Source organism: Myiozetetes cayanensis, unplaced genomic scaffold (genome assembly GCF_022539395.1).
Source record: "Myiozetetes cayanensis isolate MyiCay16 unplaced genomic scaffold, myiCay2020 scf7, whole genome shotgun sequence".
NCBI lineage: Eukaryota > Metazoa > Chordata > Aves > Passeriformes > Tyrannidae > Myiozetetes > Myiozetetes cayanensis.
The window spans coordinates 21,776,734-21,790,136 of record NW_026087964.1 but is presented as its reverse complement, the minus strand read 5'-3'; the positions used below and the strand labels follow the sequence as shown (position 1 = coordinate 21,790,136).

At 36.8% G+C, this 13,403-nt stretch overlaps 1 protein-coding gene across 1 annotated transcript in view; it reads left to right on the top strand.

The window, feature by feature from the left end:
• The window catches only part of KCTD8 (potassium channel tetramerization domain containing 8), a 95,034-nt gene extending 82,869 nt beyond the window's left edge, over positions 1-12,165 (top strand). Inside the window, exon 2 of the mRNA XM_050338226.1 lies at positions 10,845-12,165. Within this exon, the coding sequence (XP_050194183.1) occupies positions 10,845-11,305 (461 nt within the window). The 3' untranslated portion in view covers positions 11,306-12,165. The remainder of the gene's footprint in view (positions 1-10,844) is intronic.
• Positions 12,166-13,403: the final 1,238 nt, after the last annotated feature.

Below are 13,403 nucleotides of genomic sequence, written 5' to 3'. Positions count from 1 at the left end.
AACCTCAGAGGGACCCCCAGGGAATGGGGGGCTATGTCAGGGATAAACAGGGATATAGAAGTCCATATCCTTCCCCAGGCCAACAGCTCTTTTCTCTGAATGTTATCTGAGGATACCATAATAGGATAGGAAATAGAACTGAACCTCTAAACCCACAGGTTAAGGGAGATGCATTTAGGATGTGTTTCTGTAATGTGAAGATGGAGCGATTGTCTTTCTTTTCTGTCACTTTTCTGTCACATTTTGTGCCCATGTGTTGGCTAAACCAGAGTTCTGTCACTTGTGCTCACGTCTGGCTAAACCAGAGTTCATTTCCCCACAGCAGCCCTCACAGTGCTTTGCTGTGCATTGGTAGCTAGAAGGGTGTTGATAACACACCAGTGTTTTGGCTACTGCTGAGCACAGCATCAGCACTGTAACATTCCTCCTCTAGGCAAGGGCAAGATGCTGGGAGGAGACACAACCAGGCCAGCTGACCCAAACTGACCAAAGGGTCACTGACCATACCATATGATGTCAGCTCAGATATAAAAGCTAAGGAAAGGGGGGGCACTCCTTTACAATGGTTGCCTGCTGAGAAACCTCTGCATGTGCCGAAGCCCTGCTTCCCGGGATGTGACAGGCCATCACTCACTAATGGAAAGTAGAGAATAAACCTTGTTATTTTCCGCTTCACTTCTGTACATGTGTAAGCTTTCACTTTTGCTTTAGTAAACTGCCTTCTCTCAACCTACAGGTCATTTACATCTTACTCTGTTTGCCCTGTCTGGCTGGGAAGGGAAGTGCTAGAGCAGCTTGGTGGGTACCTGGCATCCATCCAAGGTCAACCTTTAATAGAGTATGCTGTTAGCTGCTTTCTTTCTTTCTTTCTTTCTTTTTGTATCTTAATCCTGCATTTGAGGTGATTACAAGAAAATGGTTAAGAAAGAATAGTTTGAAGACATTTAATATCCTTGACATTGAGATTCTCCAGTAGTGCCCTGGGTGTTGAAAGAAGTTAGGGGAAAGAAGCACTGAAATCTTAAGGGAGTTTACAAGAGCAGCATGATCAAATGTCCTGCCTCTGATCATTCCTGTAACTCCTTTTTGTGGTATATTGAGATACCACTCTAGATAAGCCTTACTAACTTTCAAAGGCCAAATTTATAATTTGGTGGAGTTAAATATCAATTAACAATTTCTTTTAGGGAAATACTGCATCTAATAGGTATCTAATAAGTATTTTTCATGGACAGAACAAAATATTTTAGCTCTTAACTGATAACTGCTCAAAAATAACCAGTCGAAAAAGGCAATATCAGAGCTGAGCATGAACCTACTTCATGGTTTGTAAATGAATGGCAGGAACATCTACCAGATGTTACCGAAATATAATCAATTTGGGCTATTTAGTGTAGCAAGTGAAGTTATGGAAGAAGCATGCTTTTTATAAAAGCTCTATTCATTTGTCAAGTATACCAGTGCATTAATTTCTGAGATTTCCTTCAAGCATTGAAATTATTTTAAGTGCCTATATTTTCAGATTTTTGACAAGGGAAAAATATTTCTGCAGGTAGAGGGAGAACAAATCAACCATTCTACATGTAAAATACATTTGTGCCAAATTAATTTCATTCTAAAATAACCAAATCCCTCCAGTCTGAAGATCAAGTTCAGTTGTACTGCTACTTGTATAATATTTGTATTTTATTGCTATTGCTCTGCTGTTAGTGGAGAGTGATGTAGCATATGATCACCACTGAAGAATGTGATGACATCTGGATCTTGCTTCAGGAAGAAAATTCTATACTGCTTCAGTGAGTCCTGTTTCACCAAATAACTTAATATACAAAATGTGACGCATCTGGTTGACTCTGAAAGTTTATGTTGCCTGCTAGGAACTTGTCAGATAACTTTACAAAATTCCTTCTAGGATTTTGCAGAAGATTATGCAACTGTTTGCTAAACAGTGCTCTCTACAAGAGTAATCAGATGGGTTGACATCTTTAGCTATGAAGTATTAACCTAGTGATATAATCCCCAAATGGATAAAATCTGTCATGCATAATACACAGGGGTAGATATTGGGAGGTGGTTTCCTGATTTTGAATCTTCTGATATTGATTCAGTTTGTATCTTCTCTGTTCCAAACTTTTCGTTTTCTTCTCGTATGTCCAACAGGGCATTAATGTTGTAGCCATTTCGAACTTCACAGAATAGAAATATGGTCTTTAATGTTTGACTCTGTTTGTAGTTGCATATAAAAACTATTGGCCTTTCCTGTCATCTTTATCTTACCTACCTAGAAAAGACACTTCTCAGAATGACTTCAAATTTTTCAGATTAATATATTTAATAAAAAGCTACACACTCTTCATTGGTTTTACTGGAATGCAACAAATTGCATGGCAGAATTTCACTCTGTCTCCTATTTAAGTACTCTTTGGCCTAGCATGAAACCCAGCTGGTAAAGTAATAAATAAAAGGAACATGGGTTGGTTATTTGTTCAAAACAAAATTCGGGTGAAATATCTAATGAATTCAAGCTGGGCACAGGTGGTTTATTGTGTATTTTCTGTCATTCCAAATAACAAAATAGTTCCCTCTCTATATAGTAATTAGTCTTTTGATATTGTGAACAACTTTAATATTTAAAGTACAACTTGACTGGAAAGCAGCAAAGAAATTTTCCTCCTTGATTTAAGTCATTCATTCTACTGTGTCCTTTCTGGGAGTTAGTTTAGCATCAGGTGGTAGTAAACGTGACAGAAAAATATTTTTATGTTGTTGTGGGGTTTTTTTTCTACTTTTGAGACAAAGCACTTATCACTTACAGGCATGTGGTCCTAATCTGAAAGATGAATTGGTTCATTCACTTCAAGTACCACATAACCATTCACACACCATCAAGCTTAACACTATTAAATGGTAATTTCCCCTGTGGGAGCTAAGCCCTGTACAGCTGCTGTTGCTACACAGTGTCTTTTTATCTTTCCATGGCAGGTAAGGAGGTTTAAATAAAAGCCTTCATCAAGAGTGCAATCACAGACATATTCTTCCTATTGAAATGTCCATGAAATAGCAAATAAACACTCCTAAAAGTCTTAATATTATGAAACATTACCAAGAAGACTTCAGTGTACAGTTCAGACTTTGAAATTTTGTGATGGAATCAAAGCATGTGGGATGGGTTTGGCAATAGAAGACAGGAAATATTATGGGAAAATTTGCATGTCCTATGTAAATTCTAAATGTAGTAAAAACATTTCTAAATAATCAAAGAGTGTGTTTTGCCTTCATCTCTCACTATCTCCATGATTTAAAAAAAAAAAATCTCATAATTTCTTTATTTTATCTACATGACTCATTGAACACCTTATTATTATAGGTTCTATATTCTAACAAACTTGATAATTAAGTATATGGTGAAGTTTTCTTTAGAACATAGAATTAATGTGTTCTCACTCAAATATTTGAGGGCTAAAGTATTATTTGCAGTAATTTTACTTGGCTTCATCTAAAAATGAATTGTCTAGGGATGACAATAAAAATATGCTTTTGGAGTAAAGTACTGTAAAGTTATAGAAGTCATTCTATCTTCCTTTTTTTTCCTTTAAGAAGAGACAGTATTTTTTCACCCTTTCTGTTTTCAGCATTAAATTGCTTTATTTCTAAGATAAGTTTTTGCATTCACACTAGAATGAACAGGCTTTATTTTTTAATTAATTTTGTGGAACTTAAGGTCACAGAGTGTGACTTTTGACTTAAACATGGTCAACATTTAAGTCTTAATTTTTTTTTTTTAAATGAATGCAGTTTTGGACCCAGACTCACAGCACAGAATCAGCTTATTAGTGAAGCCAAACCAATTTACAGGCCCTGTTTTGCCAGAGCATAGGGCATAGTTTACAAAACTGTTTTGATGAAATGTGAGTAACCTAAGTGTTATTCTTCATGTCAAGGAAACCCTTCTGAGATTCACAAGCCTCTGCAGCAGTCTCATTTGCAAGCCAACTTGCTTGGCTTTCTTAAATCATGTAAAATTCAGGTTCTGTTCAAAGCACTGAAGTTGATACGTCAACAGTGCTAGCCTTTTTACCCAAGAGTTCAGGACTTAGCACAGTAATAAATCAAAGCCTCACAGATACTAATTCTCTCCTGTGCCTCAGGGAAGTTAACTTGCTTCTTCCAAATGAATATTTTACCCTGAAGTAATCGAAAGTGAAAGGGACATTCTTTCTTTTCTTTTTTTTTTTTTTTGAAGCTATTCTGCTTTGCAGTGACTAAAGCCAAGCCTCAGTTGGAGCAAAGAACATGAAAGTGTGAGCATTTGGCTATCCATCGCAATTCATCACTCATCTCAAAGGAGGAAGAAAATAGGAAAGGCTGAATTTCAATCCTCCTTTCTGAAAAATACTTCACTATTATACACTAAGCATTCTTTGGATCAGGCCTTTTAATTCAAAAAGTGGTTTGAAATTTTGTACTAGATGAGACCCAAATTGGAAACTGAATATATTTTTACTTGAAGCGATTTGAAACCACACAGCATAAGGACTCCTACACAAAATTTTATACCGCATAAAATTTCTATGCTGAACTCTTCAGTTTTTCCCATAATTGCAGAGCTTGTCAAGAGCACTTAGATATTTCTCACATTATATACTCAGTTATTAGTATTGTTTGTTTGGAATGTTCATAATGGATAAAATTTATCCATGGGCAGAGGGACAGCTGAGGACTGCATGCCACTTAATTCATGTATAGGCCTCCATATTAGCCTCAAAATGGACATTTAGTGGAACATGGCCTTCCGTCTCCCCTCCTCCTTCCACCCCCCCAGAGCTAAGTTAGATGTAAATTGCAATACCTAAAATTAATAGCAAAGTTTCTGTGACAAGCTGTATGGAACTTAAACTCACATAAACTCTCACTGCTAGATCCAGGCAATGGATTTAACTTGATTTTGTAGTGATTAAATAGGACAGAGTGCAGTGGTCAGGAAGTGTCAGCCCTAAAGCTACAGTTTTAACCTACAACTCTAGTGGTAAGAGGCAAGCTGAATCCTGTGCTGGTCTCAGGGATTGAATTCACATGTTGAACTGAGCTCTAAGAACAGGATTTTCTTCTAAAATACCATTTCTATGCCACTGAAAGTGTCAGGGGTTTAGAGCTATCCTTTTATAGCTTTTAAAAATAATCTTTTTTATAAATAAATTTAAAGTGAAATTAGACATAAAAGGTAATCCTTTACTACTGAAGTGTGATATTAAGTACTCAGACTTCTGGTAAGGAAAGTGTTCCCACAGTAGCCATAACTTGTCATCAGATTTCACAGGTGACTTCTCTCTAAGCATTCAGTTTTGTGTAATACTTCCACTCATGGTGGAAGGTAATAAAAAGCCTAGATATATTAGATGGATAAGTCCATCATAATGTAATATTTGATTAGGGTTTTTTTCTATGATTGTATCTTAATTATAGTTAATTTTACTTAGATTCTTAGGATTAAATCATACAATACAAAAGATTTCATTTTATATTCACTCTGTATATAGTGTCATGCAGGTAGAGGAGAAGCTCATTCAGGTGTTTAACTTATTTGTGTCCAAGACTAAAGGTCCTTTGTAACCTATAAAAATAAGGACTTTTCACTATGCAAAACAATGTGGGGGAAATTGCATTTCATGCAAAATCGTGTGAAAATCACATAATGTCAGCGTTTTCAAGCGTGCAAAAATTAGGACTCAAACCACAAATAATATTGTTAGATTAGAGATCATTTCTTCTGGAGGTACAAATAAAAATAACCCTTGTTCTCATTGCTATTATGTTTCTGAGCCATTCAGTAAAATCAGTCAGTTTAAAACCCTGCCCTCCTGTTTTCATTTTTTAAGAAATCAGTTCCAAACATGGGATTTTTTTAGTGTTTCAGTATTTTACATCATAATTTTGTTAACAATTTTGCTGCAATTTTTTGAAGGTATTCTTGAAAGACAGAACATCTTTTTGAATATGTTTGTTCAAGTTCCCATAAATATAAAGCATTTACTAAACATTTTTTGCTTATGCAATAATTAGTTTTGTGTATAGCGGTATCAGTTCAAAAGAACTGATATAATTAATTGGATTATTTCATTAATTCAATAGGCTGGATCTAGTAAGGCTGGGGTCTGGGTTTTTTCAGTACATTTTAAGAAACAGAAAATTATGAAGATAAAATACCTGCAAGAATATTGTTTTTACTAAAATTACATCATAAAAGGAATCAAGATTTTGGGGTTGGTTTTTTGATCTTTTTAATTTGTCTAGGTTTTTATTTAAATCAACAAAAAAGGCTTTATTTTATAGTGCTGGCAAGGGGATTGATAAAACTCAGTTCACTTTTTTCATGCATATATTCTGAAACAACAGTGAAAGATAGCATCTCTAACATGTTCTATTCTTCTTCATTGAGGTGCTGCATATTAAACACATATAAAGTATTGGTTATGGGTTTTTTTCCAGATGACTGTTTTTATCTCAGTTTCAACTCTTATCTACATGTCTTGCATCCAGCTATAACTGTGGCACTCCAGAGCTAAGATTTTCTATTCCTCATGTCAACACAGTAGCTACTAAAATAGCTAATAGCAGCAATCTATGCATATGTTCACAACTTCTTTTACATTCTGCAGTAAAAATAAACTGAATTATAAACAAATTATTTTTGAGACACTGTAGGGCTGAGTAGCTGAGTGAAGATGTTAGTTCATGCAGCTGACACTGTGCATAGAAGAAACTGGGCATTAGACCTCGAGAGAGGAGAGAATCAATTTGGATTGAAGGGGATCTTTAAAGGCCATCTAGTCCAATTCCACTCTGCAATGAGCAAGGACATCTTCAACTAGATCAGGTTGCTTAGAGCCCCATCCCACCTCACCTTGAATGTTTCCAGGGATGGAGTTTCTACCACCTCTCTGGGCAAACTGTTCCAGTGCTTCACCACCGTCATTGCAAAGTCTTTCTTCCCCATGTCTAGTCTAAATTTACCCTCTTTGAATTTAAAATCGTTATTCCTTGTTCTATCACAACAGGTCCTGCTAAAAAGCCTCTCCCCATCTTCCTTGTAGGCCCCTTTTAGGTACTGAAAGGCTGCAATAAGGTGTCCCTGGAACCTTCTGTTCTCTAAGCTGTACAACAAATCCATATGCTGAAGTCAATAATGTGGATTTTATTTAACAATGAATGTGAGGAAGAGAGAGAAAGAAATAGAAAATGGAGGGGAGGAGGAGGGAGTGAGAGAGATCAAGCAGAAGACAGTCACCATCCGTGGATACAGCTACACCCTGTTGGTCCTTCTTCGCCCTAGTTTTCTTGGTGAAGGGGTCCTGAGTCATTCAAAACTTTCCACTATTTATACATTTTAGCAAACAAAGGAATTAATGCTCATTGGCTACACAGTTCTCTTATTCTTTTGGTTAATTGATTCCCTCACTTCTAATGCTAATTAGTCCACATGCTCAGTCTTTTTCTTCTTTTGAGTTGATGGGTTTCTTGAGTCTGTGGGCCTTGAGTTGGTGGTCACGATCTCCCCTTGCAGGAATTACCTTTTGCCCAGTCAGAGCAGATTTCAGTAGAGCAACTTTCCTCATAATAGAGGTGGTGAGTAAACCCAGGTAAAGGGCCAGTTCACTTTCTAAGACAGATGTAGCCATTTAAGAACATTAAAGCAAAAAGAAGAACTGAGAAGATTAATGTCTGCTGGAACTGCCTGGAGGAGAAGTGCTACCTGGGTTTTGAAGAACTGGGCAGTAGAGAGGGCAACTGGACATATCTTTGTAGAGGAGAATGAGCTGGAGAGGAATAAGATACAGTGACTCAATTCCAGCTTCTTTAGGATGAGGAACAAGCAGCAGGTGGAAGATCCCAGAAGGGGCAGGAGTGGAAGAGACAGGTTGTAAATCAGTGATTGTTTTAGTGTTATACGTGGACTTGGCAGTGTCAGGTTAATAGTTAGACTTGATCTAAAAAGTCTTCTCCAACCTATGTGCACAGTGGAGCAAACATACTTTCTCTGTGTTTTTAAGAACTATTCTGCACTCCTGGAAAATGAGTAGTTTCAGGTAGACTGAACTGTTTGAGTATCTCCAGTGTTATTCCGAAATGGCTGAGGAGGTATAGAGGAGAGTGCGGCAGCATAGAGGGCAATAAAGAGATATTTTCTGAATTAGAAATGTAGCTAAATTTATCTGATAATCCCTGATGTTGAAAATTAAGCAAATCTTTTGAGGATTCTTTCTTATGTATTTAAAAATTCTTTTGAGTTTCAGCAGGCAGAAAATATTGTGAGAAAAACCTCCCCTCTAGCAGAACTGTTACTTCTGTTAATAACACACTACTGAGAAAGCAGTGCAGAGGCATATAAAGAATTCTTTGTGAGGGAGGATTTGTTAATTTTTAAAAGGAGATGTGTGGGAGAAACTTGTGTTTGGATTAAAGTAATTCTGAATTTAGGAAATTCAGTGAAGCATACAGAGCTCAGTGATGTAAGGTACTGAACCTCAGGGCTGTGATCCAAAAAAGCATTCAAATACCTACCTATTGTCACACTGCTGAATAATCTTATAGCAGAAAATGGATTTTTTTTATATTCTTGAAGGTGTATTTCAATGCTTTTTTGAAATTCATCCATAGTACATTGCAGATTTTAGCCCATGAGAAGCAAGGAATACCAATAAAGAACTAAGTGTAATGAGACCAACAAGAAATAACATCTTGATGTATGAAGTTACAGAAAAAAAAATAGGAAAGAGAGTTGAAGACTACAGAATATTGTTAACAGAAAACTTTAGTTTCTTAGTCACAGAGTGTGTTGTTATATTTGAAGAAGTCAAGATTGTAAACTAGATTAGATATTGATGTTAATTGCGTTATGGAAAATCAGTGACAATTCTGAAATCACTGTCTGATTAACTACTCACTTCTGTAATTGCATGCTGCAAAGCCAGAGTAGTTCCACAATGCCAGCTGACTGTCAATTTAGCATATTCATATAATAGTTTGAGGTGCGAAATGCCAGATACAACAATAGAAGGAAGTCATGTAAATCTATTTAAGAAGGTGAACATATTGCTGGAAGAGAAGGAGGAGGGAAATCGCTGCAGCCATGTGTTAAATATTTGGGTTGAATATAATGAAGTAGAAAACCGCTTGTGTTTTTCATTCTGCATAATGTATACAAGCCCTGATGGATTGTTACGTCTCATTGGCTCTTGGTTATTCATGGGTTTCTCTAGATGGACTACAGAAACATGACATGGCATCCTGGGATGCTGGCTAAAACAAAAGAAAAGCAGGTGGTTCAGTGCTGCTGTTGTTAGATTATTCTTTATTTTCCTTTGTGTTTTGCTTTGACTTGTTTTCCCCTGTGTCTCATAAAATATTTCAATCTTCTTAGATTTCTTTGAATCATAGAACTACACTATCAAAAAGACACTGGAGTGTTCACATTGCTTCTTCTTTCTTTATAATTGTAGTTGTGTTTCTAATTTGTTATTCTGAACAAAATACTAAGTGAATCAAAAATCTCCTCCCAGTTCTGCCCCAGTGACTCAAGGTAGAGCTGTCATACCCTGAGTTTTGGTCTAAATAACTGATGCTGGTAGTGTCTGGGTAATCTAGTTTTCTTAAGATATTTAGATACCTAACCTATTTGGACACTTTCAGGATTTGTAGCAAGCACACAACTGCCATTAAAGCCCCACTCTACATTTTCATTTAGATGTTTAAACATTTTTGAAATGTTTCCCTTTGGTCTGATCCAACACCTCTTGAAATCTGTAGATATTTCTGTCAGCTCAAGGTAGTGTCCTAATTAAGATTGTGACGTTTATGTGATGTCAGCATAGCATAATTTCACTTCACAGCTGGAGTGTTGAAATAAGGCTTCAAAAATGAAAATACTTGCACAGATTTAGCGGCGACCACCCAATTTTCACATTCATATTTTGCTTAAGACTTCAAAGCAAAAATGATAAATGGAGAAAATAACAGCCTAGATTTGATTTTCAAGCGTGTGAAGTGCCTAGCAGTGCCTGCCAAGAGGCTGGTGGGCCGTTCCCTCAGCCATGGCAGAATACCTCTGTACCCATAACTTCATAACCTCCTTTTCCCTGCCAGCTTGTGCAGTAAGAGGTGTATGGCTGAATTCTGAGCTTGCACCAAGGCAAGTCTGAAATAACAACTGACAGGAAGAAGCGTGGTGAAATCACTATAGGATTAAAAAAAAAAAAAAAAAAGCCTAAAGACTCTGTCGAGAGTGAGTGATCATTCTGTTATTCAGGGTTTAGTACTTCTATTTCCATCCAGGACTTCTGCAGAGTTGACATCTGGAGAGAATAGTATCAGTAGACTGTTCAAGGAAGGTAAATTTTGAACTTCCAAAAAAAAAAATAAATCTAAGCCCTTGGAATATTTTTATTCAAGTGAAGACCTTGCAAATTGTATAGTGGTATCTCCCTAATACACCAAAATCTAATTTATCATAATAAAATTCTTGCAGTATAATAGCAAACTAGCTCATTTAAACTTGCCAGCAAGGATTTCCTCTGCAACTAATCCATGAGCATTATGCACACTTCATTACCTGGATTCTTAGGCAGGCAGTGAAGTTGTTCGTGCTGTAAACATTTTTAGGAGTGAGAATTTTGAGGACCAGACCTTCAACTTGTGTATTAGTTGGGTATAGTTCTTTCGCCTACAAGGAAATACCACCAATTTATGCCAGCCAAGACTCTGAATCACACTTTTCTAAATGGTATATGATCCGTTTTCTGTGTAAACCAGTGCTTGCTTAATACTTTTTCTCTCCTGCCTTGTATTAGGGCCCCCCCAGCGAACCGTTTCCCCAAAACAAGACCATGAAGAAAGAAAGCATGACAAAGTCCTGGACAAGGGCAGTGAAAGTGGGACTTCCTGTAATGAGTTGTCCACCTCGAGCTGTGACAGCCACTCGGAAGCCAGCACCCCTCAAGAAAATGCCACCAGCGCTCAACCATCCACAACCCACCAGCCAAATACTCTGACTTTGGATCGTCCATCTAAGAAGGCCCCAGTACAGTGGATGCCACCGCCAGACAAACGCAGGAACAGTGAACTCTTTCAAACTCTCATTAGCAAGTCCAGAGAGACAAATCTTTCCAAAAAGAAGGTGTGTGAGAAGCTGAGTGTTGAGGAAGAAATGAGGAAATGTATCCAAGATTTTAAAAAAATCCACATTCCAGATTACTTTCCAGAGCGCAAGCGTCCCTGGCAATCCGAACTCTTACAGAAATATGGGTTATAGTAATCAACTCTTTCCATGACGCATCTCTGGGGCATTTGATGTTTATTACATTGCCGCTAACTTACTGATGTCCTCCTTCTGACCAACTCTGCCACCAGAGCTATTCCTGCTGCTTATTTCTTTCTGTGAACAGTGGATGTTGGATAGTACATGTTTTTCTTTAAAAATATATATAAAAAGATAGAAACTTAAAAAATGCAAGAGGCATCTCACCTAAACCACTTCATAATAGCAAAGAAAAAAAGTGCATGGTCAAGGAAGGTGGTTTTCTAACTGTAGTCAGTTGGGCTTCATCATTGTTTTGGAACTTAACACATAAAAGTTCTCAATCATCAGTTAACACCTCATTTTATGTCACCGATAAAGATGACTCAGACTTGCTAAGGATGAAGAGAAACAGGGTTTAAAATTCAATTGGACAGATTTTGGAACTAATTCCCAACATTCTCTCAATGTTAATGCAATAAAGCAAATACCTATTTTGCATGAGCACAATGTTACAAATAAATCACACAAGAACAAGAGGTTGTCTGTTGCTTGGAGAACTGTTTGTTTGATACCAAGCCTATAAACGTAAAACGTCTAAGGGATTGAATTTACTTTGTTCTGGACCTGTGATTTTTTTGTGTGTACAGTGTTCTGTATGTAAGGATGGTGTAAATATGCCTTATATTGTTTTATTATTGCACCAATAACGTTCATCTATTAGTGCTTGTCAGGATTATTTCTGTGAAATGCAAATTTACGGCAGATTGTGAAAACTGGTTTGATGGTCTGAAAGTTTTTGTTATGTTAGTCGCTAAAAATGGAGAAAAATAAAAGAGACTTTAATGTATTTATTAAAAGAACCATATGGTAGATTTTTTTGGCTATTGTTATCTCTTCTCTCTTTTAAAAGTAGAATCAAGCAAATTGTTACTTTCTGTTTAGTGTTCCATAAATACTCTGTTAAAATAAACAAAACAAAACAAAACAAAAAACATTTCAAGTGAGGGGAAAAATATTTAGGGTAGTGTCATTTAATTGGAACCACCATAGAGATTCTCCAAGAGGAAGAGTTAAACTAAGAAGCAGCAGGCACTGAACTGAAAAACTGAGGGGTTTTACTGACAGAGAGGAAAGCAGTTCCAATTTGACAAGATCACAAGAAGTCAGCTTAGAAAGAGAAGATTTAAAATATCACAGCAGAGTTTGGTACATTGACAAATGAAAAGTTTCTGTGAATAGTCAACTCTGTGACAAACCCGTTATCTCAGCCATGAGACAGGAAAATAAATACCTTTCTCATTACAAGAATGCCAAGAGGACAACTGTGGTTTGGACATCCATAGCTGACATGGGTAAGGACCACTGAAGTTTGCAAGAGAGCTGCTGAGTTCTTACAGACTTGAAATTATTACTGTGAGCACACGAAAGTACACGAACACATTTAGAAGTGTTCATCGCCATACTTGTTCTGTAGCAGAAACTGCACAGTTGTGTCAGAAGAGATGGTTTATATCTTATGGTAATTTTAACTCATTTAGCTAAAGTAAAAAGGACATCTTGAATTATAATTTCCAGGGTTATTCCTCATACCTGTATTACTTTTCAGTCCTACAAGAGGCCACTTTAAGAAAACTTAGCTTAGCAACTTCATTCACTCTTTCTCTTCTTAAGCTATCTAGTCTCCTTTTCAGTTAATCAGTTGGCTTCAACATCTTCTGACGACATTTTAAAACCTGAAAGACTGTATCTGGGGTAAGTTTAGTCTGAACTGATGCAGTCCAGTGTGAAATCAGAGCTTCTCAGCTCTGCCCTCATGTTCCTTGCTTGCTTGCTTCTCTCTGGTCCAAAAGACCCATTCTTTCTTTTGAAAGTTTACTGATTCTTAGACAAATTTAGCATTTAATTTCTCTTTTCTAATATTTTGCTTCTTAATCTTTACCTGATGAAATTACCTGTTATTTAACCATGACTTACCTCCAGTGGGTACAATTGTGGTTTTGCTTAGTATAGGCTTAGACTATTACAGAGAGTTTTCTTTCTATTTGGGATTATACCTTTTGGATGCAGACGGCATCTTGAACCTTCCCATTAAACTTTGCTGTTGAGTCTG